Below are 21,862 nucleotides of genomic sequence, written 5' to 3' on the forward strand. Positions count from 1 at the left end.
GAAAATGGTTTAACTACAAGACAGGTCATCAGCTGAAAAGAGATACAGGAGGAGACTTATGGCAAATACTTTTAAGCTGCAGAGCCTGGGCAATTGCCTGTGAACAAGCGGAGAGGCACAATACACCTAGCGATTGCTGCTATCACGTAGAGAGATTTTGGAATATTTATGGGCAAAATATTTTAGCATGCTAACTACATTCAATTCAATACGAAAACAAAACAATGTCTTTCCTTTGAAGCATTTCAAATAGAAAGATTTTTTTTTTATATAGAACAACCCTTTTATTGTATAATGGAACTGTTGTGTTAATTATAATTTTTTTTGCCAAGGATCTGTTTTACATAACAAAGCAAATCTGCCAACTATTAAGGAAATTTTCCAGTTTTCTCTTACAGATGATAGAAGGGGAAATAATATCATATTTTAAATGCAAAGTGGGGATGATTAAAATTTCAGTCTAAATAAAATAAGAACATTTCTGTATCCTAAAGAAAACAAAACGAGTAATCTGCTAGGGATAATACAATAACTATCTCACAATTCTGTACTTTAGCCCTTAGTTTTATAAAGCCTTACAAATAAGCAAAAATTTAACTATTTCTTTTGTCTCACTGAAATGTCTTCAGCACTGTTGGCCTTGAGGCACATTTGAAAATCACAGGCTTATGAATGTGACTGTTTTATCCAGCTCCTGAAGTGCCTTTTTATCCATTCAAATCTGGGCACTCAAATGCAAGTTCACATCTCTCTCGTGAGGTTTTTGTTTAATTTTTTCCTTTTAAAATGAACATATTAACCTGGAGGGATAAACATTCAAAACATCACGCTGAAAAAAAGAATGCCAAAAAACATGGTAAATGAACAGATTTTGTACGTGCATCTACTTGAGCACAGTTTTCAACATTTACCCATGGGGCTAGGCTATTCTGTTTGCAAAAATTCCTAAGCTTTTATCTGAACAGCTAGGATAAAAGATCTGTGGTATGTAGGTATAATAGAAGTTAGAGTCATATTACAGGATTGTATTAAGAATCAATGCTATATGTTTTCATTTTGCTATAGAGTTTTCTTGTATGGTGCAAAAGATCTTGTACTATTTGTTACCCTTGTTACTCCATCATAAATTATAATATGCAAGAAATACAGCCCTGGTAGTTTAAGTCATACAGTTTTCACTGTATGGTTCCTTTATGGAAACTCTTCAGAATGTTTCTGTGAAAGATTTGTTCCTACAAATGAACAGTTACTCTTACATGACTCATTCTTAACAGGAAACAACTATCTCCTAGTCACAGTGGATAAAGGGAGATAAAAATCATAGAATCGCAGAATCGTTTTGGTTGGAAAAGACCTTTAAGACCATCGAGTCCAGCCATTAACCCAGCACTGCCCAGCCCACCACTAAATCATGACCCTCAACACCACATCTATACACCTCTTAAATACCTCCAGGGGAGGTGACTCCACCACTTCTCTGGGCAGCCTGTTCCAGTGCTTAACAGCTCTTTCGATGAAGAAATTTTTCCCAGTATCCAATCTAAACCTCCCCTAGCTGTTTCCTCTTGTCCTATTGCTTGTTACCTGGGAGAAGAACTGACCTCCACCTTGCTACACCCTCCTTTCACGTAGCTGTAGAGAGCAATAAGGTCTCCCCTCAGCCTCCTTTTCTCCAGACTGAACACTCCCAGTTCCCTCAACCACTCCTCATAAGACTTGAGTATATTCAAATCCTGAGCACCGTCTGATAAAAACATAAAAGTGAAGACAAACCCTTTAAAAAATAAAAAGTTCTGCTAAAGTGTTGAGGGATGAACATGTGAGCCATGACGTAAGAAAAAACACACTATCTGAATTTTCACTTTGTAACCAGATGTTTTATTGGGTATTTTAAATGGAAGTATCACAGAAGAATAACAACAACATACATACTTCTTCGGATCTGGATGAAACCCATGGTTTTATCCTTCTGCCTTTCCCCCCTTTATTCCTGGTTGGCAGTTCCTCCCTGCTCCCCATGGTGATTTCCACTTGTCATCATCACTCCTCGCTGGATGCAAGGTGGAAATCCAAGAGGGTGTCTGGCTGCAATTATAACTCACATAAGTGGGAGTTATTCTAATAGTTCTAATTCGTCACTGCTGTTAATGAAAATATGCTTGTATAGCTGGGTGCATAGCTCATAGAAAAACCCAAACCACCACCAACTCGCGAAATTCATTGCTGTGTTAGACACTTGGTTCTGCTGCCCCTTGAACAAACTGTAAAGCACTCAAGAAAGTTGTAAAATTAAGCATTTGAAAAATCAGTGCAAGAACAGCATTTTCATGCCTGTTTGTATCAAAGGATGCTCTGATTTTGCTAATTGCCTCAAAGAGGGCTTCGATTTACTGTTTGCTACAAACAGTATTCTAATTTAGTTTATCCTGTGAGTCTGCAGCTGTGTTTGAGTATGGGTGATGTTGGGGGCTCGTTGAGCTCTTCCTCTGAAATTCATTCACGCAGTTCCTTGTGTGAGGTGGTTTATGCCTCTGTAGATTGGACTCAATACCTTGCACTAGGATGAAGACTTAGACATACGGGCCTTTGACATAATCACATCTCCTGGCAGGAAATATTTTCTTAGTTGATGTATCCTAAAAATCTGAATCATCTCTGTAATTATCAAATAGAAAAGAGAAAAATAATTTGGATTACCCTGTACCATAAATGTGTTTTTCTAAAAGCGAAGAGAGGAGCATAGTTCTAGGATGGCTCCAAGAGTTGCTTAAAGCCATGCCATCAAAATGAGAAAGGCTTGGGTGATTTATTTTTTTGGTTTTACTCACAAAACAAGGGCTAATTGAATCTAGTCTATTGATATTAATAAACCACTGATGAATCTGATTATCAAAGACCAGTGACTCCTGACCAATGAGACCCATTTTATAGGTTTTTGTTGCTCATGCCTACTAGATGGGATATAATGAAATCCAAGTATTAACAGATGTTAATACGTAGTTACGTATTAATTTTTTTTCCTTTGTTCTTTCTCTTAAGAGATTTCAAATTGAATCACACTTTCAGTCACTACTTAAGTGTTTTTTACATAGTTGTTAATGGTATTGTAATTTTTGCTCCATATAACACACACAGGCAATTTCCAGATCAAATTTGCAGCTATTTGATCACACCAGGTCAGCCACCAGAAATCGGACATTCTGGCCACTATTCTACACCTAATGGGTCCCGTGCTACCTGAACACTGAGACATGCCCAAACAATGACATAGTTCCCTGAAATAATTCACTACTCATATAGCTGCTACTCAGATATATTCATATAAGCTACTGTAGAATAACCCATATCCCGGGCCATGAAGATGATGGATGATGAAGATATCCAAGCATCCGACACAGGGGAAGAGGCAGGGGAGGCCAGAGTGCGCAGCCTGGAGAGGAGGGGGATGGTCAGGGCCACAGCCTACCCAGACTGCCGTGCTTCAGGGTCAGATGGTGGCATCCTCTGACTCCTGCCAGCTGGAGAGGGCAGGAGCAGAAGCTTCCTCTTTTGAAAGCCCAATTTAGAAAACTAAATCCTCCTAAATGTAACCTCAATATGAAGGCATTGCAAATGTAACACGGGAACAGCAGCATCTTTATTTCTCCTACAGAGAATGCAGCCCTGCATCCTTGCCAGATGTCTCAGGTTAGATAACCTCTGCATTTCCTGTCCTACAATCTTTTGATATATAACAACTGGAAAAGTTTTCTTTACGTCTTTATGAAACCTGTATCATCAAAGATGAACTTTTTCAAATGGAGATTTTCCTGGCAGGGAACATTTAACCCATATCTGTTAAAGCCTTTTTTTCAAATATCTTACAATTCAGTATTACAGTATGAACTAGCAACTTGATTTTTTAGTTGTTTTCACCCCTTTCCAGAAATTTTCCTAAATTAGCACTATGAATTCTTTTTAAAAATATGCATTTGATTTTGCTCTTTCCAACTGGTGGGTTTTGCTGCTTGCGAATACCAGATACTGTCATCATCCTCTCTTACTCTCTCTTACACTATAAAATCAAAACTAAGCTCTAGAGGACTCCAAAAATGAAGATAGTACATGAGAAAGAACTGCTTTAATAAATCCATCCCCATGCTTCTTCATTCTTGGTAATTCTTCCATAACCGTGAATCCAACACAGCTCATAGTACAAAATATTTTTCTTCTGCAAGTTCCCAGCTCATAAAAACAGGACAAGATGTACTAGCTAATAAATTTGAAGGGAAGAATCACCTCTTCATACACTGGAGGTGGGATTTAAAGAGCTGATGCACAATTCTTATTTTTCATTTAATTAAATCACCTATGCAGTGCAAATAAAGATTGCCATATCTCAGTAGAAGACAGGGCAATGTGAAACAGTACCCAGACACAGTAAAATAATTGGCAATGAACTGTCCTACTTGCGAGTTGTTCTTGCACGGGAAATTTTTTTTCTCCTAATGGGCTTCACTGAATGGGAATTACCCTTGGGCATTGGTGATAGAAGCAACAGTTTCAATATAAAAACCTTACAAGGAGGAGTATAGCGAATACATGTATTTATTTCAAGGTCAATTATCTTGTAACAAAATCTTCCACAAATATCTAGAGATGCTGCCCCTGGTGTGAACGGAAAAAGGTCCCATCTTCATTTAATATTTTGTGCGTGTATATATTCACTTAGTTGGTAAACTATAAAAGAGATGGATTGAGAGTCCTATGTATTTCCAGAAGATTGCTGCATTTTTTCCAGAATGCAAACCAGGACAACAACCTGTGGCTGCTTCTGAGGCGAAGGGATCTCCGCTTCTTAGCCTGAATATGCAGTTTCTCTGATGGAGTCTCCAGTTGTTAAAGTACTTCAAGTCTGTGCATTTCACACTTTCATCTGGTTTTCCTAACGAGATAGTTCTACGCCTTCCTGTTTATGGATTTTTATTAATGTACTGGTCACTGGGAGGTGGAATATTTCTGCCTATGTATAATTTAGTAAGCTTTATGAAAAAGTCTGGCATGGTAAGAGGTTATGCATCAGCTTTTGCTAAAGCAGAGCTAGCTGTAAAAGCTATAAATCACAGTCCTTTACACTGTTCTGAATAATAATGCCACATCTCAAGGATGTCATTAATTTAAAAGCAGCTTTCACAATTTCTTCAGAGCAGACTACGACTAGGAGCAAAGTAGGAGCATGCAATGCCGATGTAAATATGATGCATCATACAAGGGAATAAAAGACAAAACATATTCTCTATGCTATCAGCTTCCCTAGCATTAAATATGGAAATGTAGCATGAAGTGTACAGCTGGTTTTATTGCAAATATTCTATCAAGTCCTCCAAAGTTTACTATTCTCTCTGCTTGTAACTCCAACTTCATTCCTACTTGTGCTTGGCCTAGTTTCACTCCTACAGCTGATGCTTCTTCAAAGAAAAACGAAGTGTGGGATGAAGCTGACACAGAAAAAATGAATAGCAAAGCATTTAAAACAAAACCAAAAAAAGGGAAATGCTCTGCATTAATGCCATTTTATATTTCATTATTATACTTAGCCATTTCTTTCTGGTAAAAAGACATATAGGGAATGTTCCTTACATCTTCCTTCTCATTTAATTTTACTTCATTTGCTTTTGTGTTTAGCTTTTCAGTCACCAGTTCTTCATGTTGCATCCTGGGACATCTTCAGTGACAAATGTCATATTGTAAATGAAAATGCATTCTTAAATAGTAATCGGGAATGTGTCCGCTCCATCTTGCTTAAAATGCTTTTTATTTTCTTTAGAAATGTCCATCAATTGCCTGCTAAACATATAGAAAACCGTTTGCATTAGCTGTCACCAAATATTTATATATATATATATATATATATTTAACGTGGAACAGAACTGCTTTGTTTCTCTATTAACTCTCAACTCTTTTGAGAACTTTTTTAACACGCCCCAGCTTGGCTTCCCCCAGGACTCTGCGCCTCTGACTGACTACACCAGTGCTCAGGATTTCTTTCCTTTTAAACATGAGCAATAAAACAAAAGGCCAAGGCTGGTAAAGTTGCAATTCCAGTCTGGAGTGGGCTTTTTTCCCCTTCCTGCTATTTCGTGGGATAAAAAAAATGCTGGCAGAATGGAATGCTTGAACAGGACACTCATTTTGGGGACATTCATGTTGAATGACTGTCCAAAAATACCGAATGAATGGACCAGACATGGAGATCCATCATGCAGACAGAAATAATTCCCTTAGCGGTTAAAAAGCAACGTAAAATATTGCCTATATACTATTTCCCTTCATTGGATAGAGATTTTCTTCTCTGCTTGATACTTCAAACTTACATTTAACCACCCTGTTTCACATAATGACGTTTGGTAAACTATGGACTTGATTTAGCCTCCACTGATGATAACTGACATTTTCCCACTGACTTCTCCCAACGCCTTCTCTCATCTATGAAAATAGACATCTTTTCCCTGTGATGAACCATAAAGAAGCCAAATAATCTTGCATTTTCTGTCTCGCTCATCTTGTTTTCATTTATTGGGCCAGTCAGTTCTTAGCCCAGACTGGCTAAGAACACACAGAAAACACTGCAGGTGATCTGAAAGTGGGCTGATTTTTGTGTACTCAATACTAAAAACAAAGCCTTCCAAAACTTCCAGTGGGAGCAGAAAGAGATGGACAGAAGGGGTGAAGCTTGGTCGGGTTTCTGCTTTCTTCTCTCCCTTTTCTAGAGTGAGGTTATGTTAGAGCATAGGCACGGAAGCAAAATAAGACCTGATGTTTGGCTTCACACCATATGGAAAAGGAGCATCTTACTTACACCTTAGAGACAAAGAGCCTGTCGGAGGATTTATGCCCACTGGCACGCAGAGCTGACACAACCGTTAGCCTTGGTATTCATCACCAGCAACACTGCAAACACACACCCAAAAGGCGGGTCTGCTCTGCTGCTGGTGGGCTCCTGCCACCACCAAATGGCAGTGATGGGAAGGGAGAAAGGCAGCAGCTGGCCTCTGAGGTCCCCGTCCCCGGTGGCATGGCATGAGCCAGGAAGAGCTGGTCTTGCTGCTCTCACCTGGAGAGCATCAAGCTCCCAACTTGACACCGGGGTGGGGAGGAGAGGTAGGAAGGGATAGATAAATATTTTTCAAACAGTAAAATCTGGGTTGATGCATCTGAGACATGAAAAAGCTGACAATGGTGGTTTTAAACAACAGTTTGGTTTAAAAAAGAACACTGCTAATGCAAATCTAACTCATTCAAAGTAAGAGCTTTGCTAATACTTCATCAAGGCACCCTGGACAATCCAGACAGTTACAGGATGAATTGCACGATGTTTTCAATTTGCATTTTTGGGTGACAGACCCTTTTAGCCTCTGGTGATCACATCAAACAACACTCCCCAGAGTTTCTCTATGTATTGTGTACGGCTTGCCCAAATTTACCCAGGGCTCAGGGAGATGTGCGTGGCTTTCCCCTCAGAGCTTGTGGTACAAAGCACACAGGAGAGTGTGCAATATATAATGTAAGCCCTTGACAAGCTACAGCATGCTGTTGCCACAGTGGATTTGAGAATCCCCTATGGAATCAGAAGGGAGGAATCATCAGAAGTGGTTTAGACCATCACGGGAGTGGGGAACACCATTCCCTCAAAAGCAAGCAGATTGCCCAGTCCCATTTTTCTGTCATACGCAGCCTTCACTTTTCCTTGCTTTAGTACCATTTACTGCATAATTCTGCTTCTGTTGGAGTGCACAGGAAGAGAAGCAAAGCAAAGTACATAGGCAAAGACTGTACACGGGAGAATAAAATGTTAGAGAGCAATTACAGCACTGTACCCAAAGAAGACAGCTCGATTGTTTAAATTTCATTGAAAGGAAAATCTAGAACAGATTTGTCAACAGGTTTCTGAAGAGCTCAAATGACGTTTCACACTTTTACAGATGCTACTATCTAATTATTCCAATAAGGCTAATGCTTAATACGGTTTCAAAATTCTGGACGCCAATTTCAATGTTTAAAGTTTTTTTAAGTATGTAATACTGACATTTACAACTGGATGGATTTATGGCACAGAGTTTTTACCTGTTAGATAAAGTTCAACATATGTGGAGAATTACCTTCAAAAAAAAAAAAAAAAGGAGAGTAGTGAACAGACACAGATCTTTTTCCTACCGGCTAGAAACAGTTGTTCATTTACAGATCTACACTGCTAACATCATGCTTCTCTGCAATTACAGAATGCTGTCATCTGCAAGAAAAGGCAAATCTATCAAATATGTCTCCAGATTCAGCCTCCACATTCATACTGAAATATGCCACAGTTTGTCCCATAATATGAATATATACAAGGAACTAGGATACACACATCCACATGCATGTGCTTGTGCCCCCTAATATACGTTTCTGATAGCCAGTATAATCAGACAAGAACTCTGAAGTCTCTTTCTTCTATTCCTGCCAGTTATCTGCTATATGGCTGTGGACATTTCACTTAAAAATAAATGTGGGTGAAACCACCACCAGTTTTACTTCCCACTAACGCCTTACTGGCTGGATTTTCATACCCTCAGTTTGCAGGACATCGTTCTAATTCCACCTCCCTTTTCAATAAAATTCTATGTTTGTGAAAACTTGCATTTATTTTTAATAATTTAAAAACGCAAAGTGTTATATTTATTGTTTTTATAAATAGAGTAATTTTTGTTATATTCATACTTACAATTGCCTGTCCTGATACTTGGAACAATATTTCCAGTGTTTATCATTACAGTTACTTAACCTGCAATATAGCCAGACAAGCAGCTTAAAAGTAATTTGGAATTTCATTATTGCAGCGAACAAATGTGTAAATTCAAATCGTAATACTATTGAGGTGGCATTTAATTCTATGGACAGTAAAATCATTTATCGTTGCCACCCTGAAACCTTGGATAAGATATCTATTACTTTAAATAAGAGATGGACTCTAAAAGCACATGGTTACGATGCCGCCTCTGTGGTGGCATCAGAACACAAGGGGTGCTGCATGGAGAGTTTCACTCTGGGAAACCTGTGAGTTCAGCATAGCTTCTGTTTGTCTCACCTTTTAAACGTTAACTGGGCTTGACAAAAGGTTTTTATCAGATTATAGTATTTCAACTAGGACATTTAGTATGTCAAGTGTTGTACGTTTTAATCAGGCTAAAAGCAAGATGCTGACCTCAGTCTCTCAATGCAGAGACATGGCAGAGACCCGCTGCTTTCAGTCAGGTGATGAGGTGACACGGCCGTGCCACTTAAAAACGTTTGATGTGTCTCTTTTGTTTTGTTCCCCAGTTCCTTTCCATTCTGTTTTTATAGCAATGGTTTTCATGGACTGATCTATTTTTTCGTTGATTACAATGAACAGAATTCCTGATATGGTGTGTTTTAATGGCCTTAATTAGAATCTTTTGAGGAAGAATTTACTAAAAATCTTACCATGACAAAGTTTTGACCCTAAAATATTTTCAAAAATGTTGGGAATTCATTTCACAATAATCAGTGATTTTGCACCTCCTTAGCAAGACTTCACTAAATATTTAGATTAAAACTCTTTTTGCAAGATAAAACCAGCATGTTCTAGATCTACCTTGCATTAGGTGGGATATTTTTTACATCCTCTCTCAAATCTAGATGATGGAAAAGATGATACTCTGAGTAAGAGTCTCAGAGATTGGTCTCCAATGCACTCCAAGGCTATTCAACTGTCTTTGTTAACAACACTCGAAGCAAAAATTGAACTTTTAAACACAGGACACCTTTTTTCTCCTGACAACTGACAGCCTAATACTACAGAAGTTGAAATAACAGGAAATACAACGAAAAAAATCAGACAAATCACAGTAATCACAGTGATCACAGTGACAGGCAGCAGAAAGCTCAATAAAATGTTGTACCGCTTACTCAGGGTACAGAGTTCCTAAACCACTTGCAATGTGGACATGATGGCAATGAATAACAAAATGATTACTGTCTCAGCTTTTCCAGGCCAGCCCAATTGCCTTTAACTGAATCAACAGGACGGCAAAGAACATTCAGAGAGGGAGCAATAGAGCCCACAGGAAGGGTGGTCAGAGGAACATGTACTTACTGTAACCAAACCCATGGAAGTGTTATAAACCAAATGTTATGTCTCTGAAATAGCACTCCTGCAGTTTGTTAAGGTTACAAAATAATATTTTGGAGGATCTGTTCAAATGAAATTGCATTTGGATAAAGTAGTTGTAATTAAAATATCTATTTTGAGATGACAGTTGTATTTCTGAGCTAGTACAATGGAAAAAAACCCCCACCTTATCAACCGAGCAAGTCTCGCAAGAGTTGACTCTTTCTTCAGTGAAACCATCAGGATTTTTGCCATTGAGTTCAGTAGGAGCAGCACATTCAATAAATACGAAATCTTAAAAAAGACTTTTTCAATAGACACAAAATCTTTAAAAAGGAGCAGGTTTGGCAGCCTTGATAATTCCCTGTGTTACACGATTCAATCAAACATCCCGTTCTGCCATGAGTGCCTTCTGCTAACAGACTCCCATAGCTCCATAAACACACCCAGACACACGCCGTTGTGGAGGCAGCACCTCTCCTCTGCTAGTGGCCAGTGCAGCACTAAAGCTGGAGAGGAATGCTGTCTAGAAAATCTTAGTAAGGCTGCCCACAATCCTTACCGAGTGGAACCAACCATGAAATTATTTTCACATTTTCAACACTTGTGATTGTAAAGTCCTTAACAAAAGCCTTTTTGTTGAGGTGTGGGTGTCTATGTAGGTTATCTGCACTTTTAACCAAAAAAGAAAAAAAAAAAAAAAAAGCTCTCCCAACAGTTTTTGTTCACATCATCCACTTTACCTCATTCTAATGCAGAGCAACAGATTTGACTTGTGTTTGCCTCAACACCAGTGAGACCCAGAAGAGACCTACCCTGCAGAGTAGACACAGCCACCAGCTCACTCTCTGATAAATTCTCATTCTGAAATGGCTTTCTTTCCAAAATAATTTTTAAAATTTTTCTCTCTGAAAGTTTTATCATCCTTTTTACAACTTGGGTTCCACACAACATTCCCAACTGGTTGGTTTTGGTTTATCCGAGGGAGCTCTCCTGTTTGTAGGGTGGGAGCTTTCCAGACAAACGTTTTAGAAAGTACGAGAGATGCTGTGCCCAGCACCTCCCTAGTGTGATAGAGGAGGGGATGAAGAACCTAACTAATCTACCAAACGCAAAGCTCAGAATTTAATAATCTACATTTTTGCCCTTAGCATTATGGCCTTTAACCTAAAATGTTGGGATTTTTTGCTTTGCCCTTTATTCCTTCCTCCTTACTTCTGCTTCTGCCATTGCTGTGTAATGCAAGAAGTTGCTGAAAGACGCTGCGGACTCTGCTGAACACACCTTCTGCAAGACTCTCACAGATCAAAAAACAACTCGTTTGACTTAATTCAAATGTAACAGAACTAATATACTTCAGACCAGAGAGCAAATGATTATTTTGTGTAGATTATCCTTTGCCTGCAGATTTCAGGAGATGGAAATTTCAGGCTTATAATGGAAAATCAGTTGCAGCCATGACTGTAAAGCACCTCCAGCACTGCAGAATTATGAGTTTCAGATGAGTACAGTCCTGTTCTACTTCTGATAAAATACTCCTGATTTACATCCTTGTAAATGAGATCACCTGCTAACGCAAACATTTTCCATTAAGTCTTTCAAAGAAGGGGAAAAGCCATTCATACATACTTCAGAGAGAGCGAGCCCCTGCAGCTCATTTGAGTGCTGAGAGGTACAGATGTGGGAGGAATTTAATGAATGGATAAAAAAAGAGAAATCCTGGAGGAAACATTCTGATCAGTCATTAATGACGCATTAATGATCACGGACGCAGCCCCTGGTAATCGGCAAGTACATATATGCTGTTTGCTGGAGCGGGTGGTTTGTTTGACTGGGGGGCACCTGTCATTGAGCAAACCACACTCAGCTACCTCCACCTCCAGAACAATTTTTCTAAGTCTTTTTCTTCTTGTGCTGAGCAGGGACAAGATGATAACAGTGGCTGGCACTAGCGAGTTAATTCTGTAACAAAAACTGACATCCTACTCGAGTGCTAGCAATTTAAAAGAGTAATGGATTGTCAGTTTTAGCTGGAAAGTGGTTGTTATATGATTTTAGAAGTCTTTTGCATATTTATTTTGTCCCACTTTAAATAAATTTGGGTAAGATTTATCTCGTTAGCTCCAAATGCAAGTCCCTCTTGGCCTGATTGAGGAAACAAATTAGACTTTGCAAACATTGTAAAGACTAAATCAATACATTAATATTTAGGGGACATTAAGGAGGTTTATTAAACAGAAAAAAGGCCTTGAGTGTTACTTTGGAAATATTATCCATATTTAAATAAAAAATATAGGCTGCATTTTCTGACTGAATGTATAAACCTCATTTACACAGATAACTGAATTATTTACATGCACACCGTCTCAAGTGCAGACACGTACAGAAATGAGTTGAGAGGGCAGGATGGGAGCAAGTGCCACAACTGACACACACAGGATCTGTCCTAGGAGGAGCCCCAAACATGCCCAGCACAGGCTAGATTAATATAAAAATTAAGACAAGTAACTAACATAAAGCTTTAGTGTCACTGATTCCCCAGCATTATCACTTTGGTAGTGGTGGAAAGCACTGAGGTAACCAGGCAAGGGACTCCTGCAGGATGGGGAAGGCAGGAGGTGCAGTGGGGGTCAGGAAGGGCAGCAGAGACCGTGGGGAGCTGGAGAGAGGGGGCAGCAAAGGGAGAGAGAGACCTATTATGTACACATCAAAGCCTATTCAAGCTATATATCCGTGACAAACCAAAATACAGCCTTGAGAAAACCCCCCTCGATCCAGACCATGCCAGAGGATACTGGCACTGCTCTCACCAGGAGAATGGCCAGGCTCCTCGTTCACATTCAAGGAGACAAATAGAGCTGCCAGATCCTTAATCCTGGTCACAAACCTCACTTGCCAATGTCGTTGTCACCCCTGCCCCACCAGCCATCCCGAACCCTGGCCACTCTCCCTGGACAGCCCATCCACAACACGATGGGGACCAGCACCTTCCCCTCATCTCACATTAAAATCCACAGATGGTGAAGTTGTATACGTCTAGTCTTGTGAAAGGTCTCCCTTGTAGCCACTATGTTTGTCCTCCCTTCCTGGGGTCTGCACCAAGTGTATTAATAAAGCGTAACAAAATTCTCCCCGTGCCCTCATTTCGGTGGGTTAAACAAAGCAATCTCTTTCAGATGTGTTCTTTATTCTCCTGATCATCCTGGTAGCTATCCCTCAGTGGCCGAGGTCCTTTTGAACACCTTGTTCTGGCCTTTGTCTCCCTGGAGTCACAAACAAGAAGCCTGACTTGACCTTTCCCCACATGGAGAAACAGCATCATTACTGTGTCCTGACACATGGAGAGAACCTGAGACTTTGGGCTGTGACCTGATGCTCTGCAAAAATTAATTCTCAAGGACATTGGTAAACATGTCTTAATATTTTTTGCAAATTGAAAGGGAAACACATCTTGGAGGACAAAATTTAAACTTTAGTAGAATAAATGTCAGATAAGAAATGGCAGAAATTGCAACCTTTTGCTAGAAAAAATATGAGCAATATAGTGTGGTAAGAGGTATTTCATTTTTTTACTTTACTGTGGCAAACATCTGATGTTTAAATCATCTGCAGTTCATGACTTTGCAGATCAAGCATCTGGCACTGAGGTAGACAGAGTTGATTACAAACTATTGCCTTCTAAACTTTTAATTAACTACTTCATTATTCTCACTTCTTCTTAATAAGATCACTGAAATAAAGTTAACTGGATTATCTTCCTCTCCTTCATGTGATTTTTCTTTCACTGATGTAAATGTGGGCTAAAGACACATTAGGCTTTTTTCTTTTTTAAGTATGTTGATTAATTTTCTTGGTACAAAAAGTTGTAACTAAGTGATAAGTAACAGCGACCTAGACTTGACTTGGTGGTCTTGTTAAGGTATTGAGCAGGGATTTGGGAGACTGATGTTCAACTTCAAGCTCTGCCAGAGATTCCTGAGTGACTGACCAAACCCCACCAGGTTTCGCTGCTCCCTGTACCTGCACGTGGGACAGCAATGGAGAGGGAGGCTGCTGCTTCCCTTCAGCCTTGGTTGTTTACTGATCACATTACTGTTCTAAGCTTTACTCATGGAAATCTAGGCATTTTTAACCCATTAAAATGTATTTATTCTCTGAAACACATGACTATGTTCAGAAATTGTCAGCCCAAATAGCAGAGCAGAGGATATTCAAAATGACAGCTGCTGGGTCTGTGTGTACAGAAAGACCTCACACACGCACACACAACCCCCAAGAAAAAAAAAAAAAAGAGAGTGAGTTGGATTTACATGGCTTTTAAGGTGGAGTTTCACAGCAAATAATTTTGCAATCTGGAGTTTATTTGGGAGCTTATGATCAGACATAAGTATTTATTCGTTTAATTAGTGACACAATGCACACACCCCTGGTCTTCCAGCTCTGCTGTTTTCAGCAGGAGAATGTCTTCTTTCAATGTTACTTGACAGAATACAGACTGTAGCGCAGAGGAATTTTAAAGCGCTAAGACTTTGCTTTTGAATTTTCTTTTTCTCCTGTTATTCCATGTGCTGCTCTGGGTGCACTGCTGATCATTTATTTGCAATGCAAAAGGAAACCCAGCCCTCTGACTGAATTATTTTACTTTGGCAAAAGACCTGCTTTTCCCTTCATTTATTTCTCCCCAATATCAGAAGTTGTTTCTAATCTTGAAATGCAAAGCCATGAGCAATATTAAAAGCAAGCACAAAACTGCTTCCCTAAAACGTTATGATACCATCCCTGTGAACCCTGTACAGCAGGAAAGGATATATAAGCTTATGGCATCAATTAGCTGTTTGATGTCTCCTTTACAGTCTCGGTTCCTTTCTGATGGGTCAATCTCCAGCTCAAAGGATGCATGAAGCCTGCATCTTTATCTCCTGTGTCTCAGCACATGGAAGGTGAAGCAATGGCTTTATTAGCAGCGTAAGTGCAAAATGACCTGATTAAAAGTGCTTACATGCACAAGTCCCCTCCCCTGGATAGATAACGACAGCAGTAAATGTGATGCAGGTGTCTCTAAATTACCATGCAAAACCCAGTCGGTTCAAGGTGGGATCCCACCCGTGTGGGATGAGCGATTGGTGTGACTCACATCTGATCCACTGGGCATCCAGTGCATGACTGATCATTATTAATATCTATAGTAACAGGTATGTAAAGATATGAGCTGGGACAGAAAGAAACAGCCACAGTCATCACTGAGACGGGCTGGGGCTCCAGAGCTGCTGACCCTGCTCTGTGGCTCTGTGAGAGCAGGACTTCTCTTCACAAGCAGGGAGCTCAGCAGCTTTCCCTTTGTGCTAAGTGAACTACACAGGGAAAATCACAGGGACGGGGAATTTTTAACTTTATCTTGAAAATGGCTCACTTGTTCTGGCTATGCTTCATGGAGCTGGTCCCTGCTTCCTACATAAAATATACTGAAATAGTATTGTAATAACTGAGTATATATATACACACAGTTGAAATAATAATTGATACTGTCACAGATTCTGTTCCAGTTCCCCTGCCCCATAACATACAAATACTTCTGTAACCCCTGAACAACCCCCCCATGTAGACAGTACATTTACAGGTCTTCATGCAGCAGCTGCCTCTGAGGAAGGCTGTAAAAATGACTAAAGGGTGGCTGTTTGGCTGTATTAATAAAATAATGTTCTTTATGCAACCAATACACCCAGCTCTTAAAAGCAACAGTCTAACATTCTTACAAACCATCAAGGTCTAAAGGTGCAGCGGTTAAGAATAATTAGTTTGAGAAGCATTTCATACACGTTATTTGTAAGGGATTTTGCTGTGCCATATGGATTAATAGAAATTGCCATTTAAATTCTTCTGTTTTATATTCATTGCTTTATTACTCATAAAAATGCAAAAGAAAATGTTAATGATGATTACACCAAAGACTAATAAGTTAAAGCCTTAGGTTATACTTTGCATTTCTGAAGATATAAATGCAATCGCTTAATAATTATGCATATTTTTAACTATTGAGTTATTATTTCTCTATATGCTTGTAGTTAGCCTAATTAATTTTAAGCTCCTGTTTATGTGTTTTATATATGCAATTAATTTCCAACTTTTTTTTTTAGCCCCTTGCACAAGGGCTTTAACTATTACAAAGATAATCAAAACTAAGCAGTGTTCACCCTGGAACAATACAATAAATATTACCTCCACACATTTCTCTGCAGCACTTATAACAGAGAGCTGTCTCATGGAAATAAATGGACTGTTCTTATTAACAATATGAGTAGCTTAGGAATTCTGTGAGAAAACCAGTCTAGAAGAAACAAAAACTACAGATTTTGATGCAAAATCAGCTTATTTTGTCTACACTTGTTTATTTTGGTTTTAATGAATTTATATTAAATTCCTAAATCTAACAGAATTTCTATTCCTATTTTTGAAAAATTGCTTTGTGCAGTCTAGCTTTGCTTTAACCCGATGAGTTAATTCCTGTTTTTATAACAATGCTTGCGATGGCACACACTAGAGAAGACACTTGAGGTGCTCAAACAAAATACTGCATCTTTCAAATGCCCATAAAATTTACAGACAACTTCATCCTGAAAACCTTATGGGGGTAGGACGCATCCCTGGGGGCAGGTAAGGTGAGTGCTATGGGCACAGCAAGACCACCTCCGGGGCTGTGGTGCTGCCGATGGGGTATGCAGCGCCCTGATGAATCCTTCCTCGCAGTTCAGCCATGCTGGGAAGGGGATGAGCTGCCTAAGTAGCGTCCTGCTGCCCTGCCTGCCAATGGGGGAGCTCTGCGGGATCAAGCATTTTTGAGCTTCCTCCCAGGCTGCCCCTGAGGAACTGCCTGTGAAGGAGCCCGCAAACCAATTCATTTTCCTCCTCTAAAACTCTCATCAAAGCAGACCCAGAGGAAAGTTGGAGCTGGGCTGTTGGGGTGCCACCTGAAAACTCTGCAGGACAGACTGCGCTCTGGCATCTGTCTTGCCACATCCATCCATCATCTTTCATTTCATACTTTTATTACACAATCATCACAGCATGCCCTGTGGCCCAGGGACAGCTGGATCCTGATCCACAGTGACCCCTCCATGGCGTGCTGCAGCGGCGGCACTGGCTACTTCTGAACACATCCTGACATCACAAAGCAAATGAGGATGTTCCTGGTGGTATTTGGTATCAATGCTAAAATGCAAAGGCTGCAAACTTGCTGTGAACTCTGCACCTGAGTATACACCTTTAGGTGGTGACTAGGCTGAACACCATGCACATCAACCAAATTTGAGCTGTGCAGGAGACCCGTACCAAAACAACAGATACCTCCACAGTACCGCTGCAGGGAACTATACCCAGGCTATTGTACTGGTATTTTCCTCTTAGATTTTTACATCTTGTTCCATTGCCAGCAGAGTAGGAGTGAGCATTTAAACCTGATTTTGGCAAGTTAGAGACACTTCTGGACTAATTATCTGTTTGCGGGGGCCCAGAGTCAGTGGCATATACAGTCTCTGGCTACATACAACTGAGAAAAAAGAAAGAAAAAAGAAAGAAAGAAAGAAGTAAGCAAGGATTTAAAATATGCTCAGCTGATGTTTCCCATCTACAGATACAGATTTTTCTAGTACATCTGCAATAACAATTTGCAATTGGTTTAAACACATACCTTGTACAGTTAAGTGCACCTGCATCGTCCTAGGAGTGTGTTGAGTTTGCACAGAACAAGTGTATGGACCGTCATCTGTCACATCTACGTCCTGTATCTGCAGGCTATACTCTCTTCTATTTGCTGTTGCGATCGAAACTCGAGGATCTACTGACCACTTATCGCTTCCAGCAAAAATAATACTCGACCGATTCAGCCAGGCACCTTTTGAAGCTCCATCTTCCAAGTAACACCTGGGAAAGAAGGTGAAACTGTATGAAATCGTAGAAGCTTTTAAATACCATTAACTTGCTATTAATTTTTAGGTGGACTACAGCTATACTATATTAGACTCGAACCTCAAAACATGAGTCATTTATTAACTCACCAATCACCATTAAACCAAAAGCCTATCTTACAAACACACAATAAACACAAATATATTCTGCTGCTATGTTTGCCCTTTCTGATTTTCCTGCTGTGAGCGGTCAGTGGAGCAGTAGGTAGAAAGTCTCAGCTATTTCTGAACCAGAAAAGCAGCCCTTTCTTCTCCAGTTTCAGCCCATAAGGATCAGGAGTCGGCATGTGCTCCTGTGCAAACTTACTGTCCTTTTCCTAAGACACAATAAACTTCTGCTTGCTTAGTTAAGGAACCAAGAGACTTTTTCCACCAAAACCTACAATGACATCTTGGTATCCAAACCAGTATTTTTTTCTTTTCAAAAGGTTTTTAGATTTGTTATTACTAATCTTATATTCAAGGCATCTTGCTTAAAGCAAACATAGATTCAATTAACCAGGATTTCCCTGCTGACAACAACCATAAAATATACAGCATAGTTCTACTAAATATTTTTTGAGACATCTTCGGTATGGTAGTGACTTAAACGAATGTGATTTGTTTATTATGCTATACTTAAGCTTTTTTTTCAGTTGTTATCAGAACAATAAGTGAAAATAGCGCTCTTTGGGGTGTAACAGTCACCTTAATGGGAGCTTGGTAAAAAACAACCCCGCTTCAACCAGAAGCAGATATACCCCAGCCAGGTTCCTCTCCTTCTAAATTTTAGTTCAAAAATATTCCTCCATGGAGACTTTGGTTTTTTAAAATGAGTAAAAAGTACAGCTGGAGAATGAAAATACGTATATCTGAAGAGTTTGATAGCCTTTCTACACAACTTCTTGAGGGTTTGAACATGCCACCAGAGATTGCGAGGGAATTGCAAGCTGAATGCACTGGTGTAGGTACTGCAAACTGTCTGAAACTAATCAGTTGAGAAATATAAAGAACAAGGTATATTGCAAAATCTAATTTGTAGTGCGTTTCACCATCTGTAGAATCAAAAAACCCAGTAGAAGTATTAAAGGTCAACGCTAATTGAAAATCTTCTCTGTAGATATGCAACCAAAAAAAAAAAACCACCACCCAGGCATAACCGAAGCGTAACCTTCTGCTGAGGTAATTCGGCACTGCAATATGCTGCTGTTGTCAACAGTCTCTGTTGTGTATTAGCAAATATTTGTAATTTCTCTCTAAAATAGCCTTCCATCTTAGGTGGCTGACTTGCACACTGGGATGAGGGGAACTGCACTGTGATGGATACCGTAAATGTCACTGACAAGTCCTAAGAATAGCACGGCATCGAACGCAAACTGCTAAAACTTTGTGGGAAAAGTGGTCAGAAGCCAGTGAATAATTATGACAGGGCTTCTCAGCACAATGAAGTAAACAAGAATGAAAGCAGATTTCTGCTGGGGCGAGATCCCTGCAGAGGCGAGCCGACACTGCTGTGAGAGTGCAGCGCTCCTCAACTGCGGCTGGGCAGAGCGGGGTGATGCCGGAGGATGCGAAGCTGTGCCAGCCCTGGCAGAGCTGAAGGAGTGGTCGCTCAGCCGCATGCAGGCTGGTAGGGTAAGGATGGTCCCAGGAGGTGCTATAATGGCATTGGAGCAGCCATCAAACTTTCTGTCACAGGTGAGTGACACTGGTGACAGATGGAAGAGAGGAGACAGAAGGGACACTGAAGAACACACCTCAATCCCACAGGCATTTTAATCGTGTGTTCGATGGATGTTCGGACAATGCAGTCTGTATTCTACTTCTATATAAACTATATGCTACTTGAGGCATGACAGCCTAGGGATGCTCTCCTGAACTTCAGCCAGAGCGATGATTGTGAGCAGCCAGGAAAATGCATGAAAGACAGCAAGTGAGGAAGGAAAACATAACGATGGGAAGAAAACCAGTTAAAACCAGCAGAGCACAGGACTGTGTGAAGTATGAGAATACAATGAGAATGCAAACACTGGGGATACTTCAGATACCACCTTGCCATAGATAAAGAAATATTTGTCATGCGAAGAGGAGGGCTGGAGACAGAAGAGGAGACCTGAGCAAAAGAAAATGGTGATAGCTGGGGTATAGAGCATGGGAAATCAGGGCTGGGAGAAGAAGGAATGACCAGCAAGCAGAGTCCCTCTGCGTGGCTGAGAAGTGAGGGGATGAAAGAACAGAGAGAGCATGCAGAAGGGGCTTTATTTCTCTGAGCTGATAAAAAAGTCTGGGCCTGCCTGGAGTAGGGTTAAGGATATTTAACTACGGCTCAAAAACTAAATGAGAATTATACTCCAGTTTTCCATAAAGAAGGTGACACCCAGCACGTGGGAAAAGGCAGAGCAGCTAATGGAGTCAAGGGCAGAGAAAAACCTTAATGGAGCCACGTTTGAGAGCATGAAACTGCAAATCCAGGAGTGTGTGGGGTTTTTAAAACATGCCGAAAGCAATGCAATGTGACTGGGAAATCATGAATGTATTGCCTACACTTAAGGAAACACAGAGAGTGAATCAGGTAAATTTTAGGCTAACCACCATGCCCACAATGCAACTTAAGGCTTTAAAAGAACTTCAAAAGTTGAAGGAAGGTAATGCAAAGTGCAACAGACTAATGGGACATTTTTATTTGATAAAGAGGTTTTTCACATGCAGGAAATCCAGCAGAAGAAGAGAATGCAATAGATCTCATTTCTTTGCTAAAACATTAAAATAGCACAACTATGGAAACTGTTAGGTGGGAGAAAAATGGTGACTGCGTAGCTTAGGCATATGGTGGTATTGTTTAAGGGGAAAAATTACATTCCCTTTAGGAATAAGAAACTAGAAGCACCAGGCTGAAATTCTTCAGAAATGGATCATGAATATAACCATTCATTTAATTAATGGTCTCAACATGAAATCTGAAAGTGTTCTGAGAGAAGCTGCATATGATACAGGATTAAAAAATCACAGTTTATATAGCAGAGAATTGGGATGTCATGGGGAAGCATCACTTTGAGGATGGAAAGCGCAGTTGACGTCTGTGAATCCCTGCAGGAGGAGTTCTGTGGGGTATGGTCCCAGTTGGAGAAGGCAAGGAGCCGCTTTCAAACTCCTATGAACATTTTCAAACTGATTCTAATGAACAGAAGACTGGGGAAAAGCAAAGAAATCTCAGATTCACTGATGTTTTTCCAGAATGTGTTTCTTTTCTACTGTTATTTCTGCAGCAGCTGGATACAGTCAGTTATAAATCAGTATTTTTGAAGGCAGCCTGTAGTTTCAGTGATCATTTACCATTTTACTTAACTCCCTCATTTATACGCACACACGCATCCAAAAACATGCAAGAAAGCGTTACACTATGGCTTCTTCCCACAAAAGAGAAAACCAGCCTCTTATTCTTCCAGCACACAAAACCAGCCTCAAATTCCCTGCTGTCTGTAGAGCTTTGTAAGAAAAAAAAATCAGCCTTGCTTAAAAAAAAAAAAAAAAAAAAAAAAAAAAAAAGTTGAAATTTTGGGTTATTAATTAAAGACAGAAGTGGAATTCTCATGAGATGCAAAGCAAAGCACATGAAGGGCAGTGCTCAGGGCTGTTGTCGCAGCAGCATCCTCACAATCTCCTCAGGGCGCCTGCTCCGAAAGCCCCAAAGGTTCCCAAAAACTCCTCGTATAAACACAGCCCTTTTGATATCAAGGCTTTCCTGCTGAGAAAAGGCAAAGTACAGCAGTGCAGA

At 40.0% G+C, this 21,862-nt stretch overlaps 1 protein-coding gene across 2 annotated transcripts in view; it reads right to left on the bottom strand.

Annotated features, from left to right (window-relative positions):
- Positions 1–21,862, bottom strand: part of NEGR1 (neuronal growth regulator 1) — a 269,624-nt gene that overhangs the window by 125,624 nt on the left and 122,138 nt on the right. For both annotated transcript variants that reach the window (XM_086462209.1, XM_086462210.1), the window contains one exon: positions 17,832–18,064. In XM_086462209.1, the coding sequence (XP_086318335.1) occupies positions 17,832–18,064 (233 nt within the window). The remainder of the gene's footprint in view (positions 1–17,831; positions 18,065–21,862) is intronic.

The sequence above is a fragment of the Leptosomus discolor genome, chromosome 3, assembly GCF_034619465.1.
Source record: "Leptosomus discolor isolate bLepDis1 chromosome 3, bLepDis1.hap2, whole genome shotgun sequence".
NCBI classification, from domain to species: Eukaryota; Metazoa; Chordata; class Aves; order Leptosomiformes; family Leptosomidae; genus Leptosomus; species Leptosomus discolor.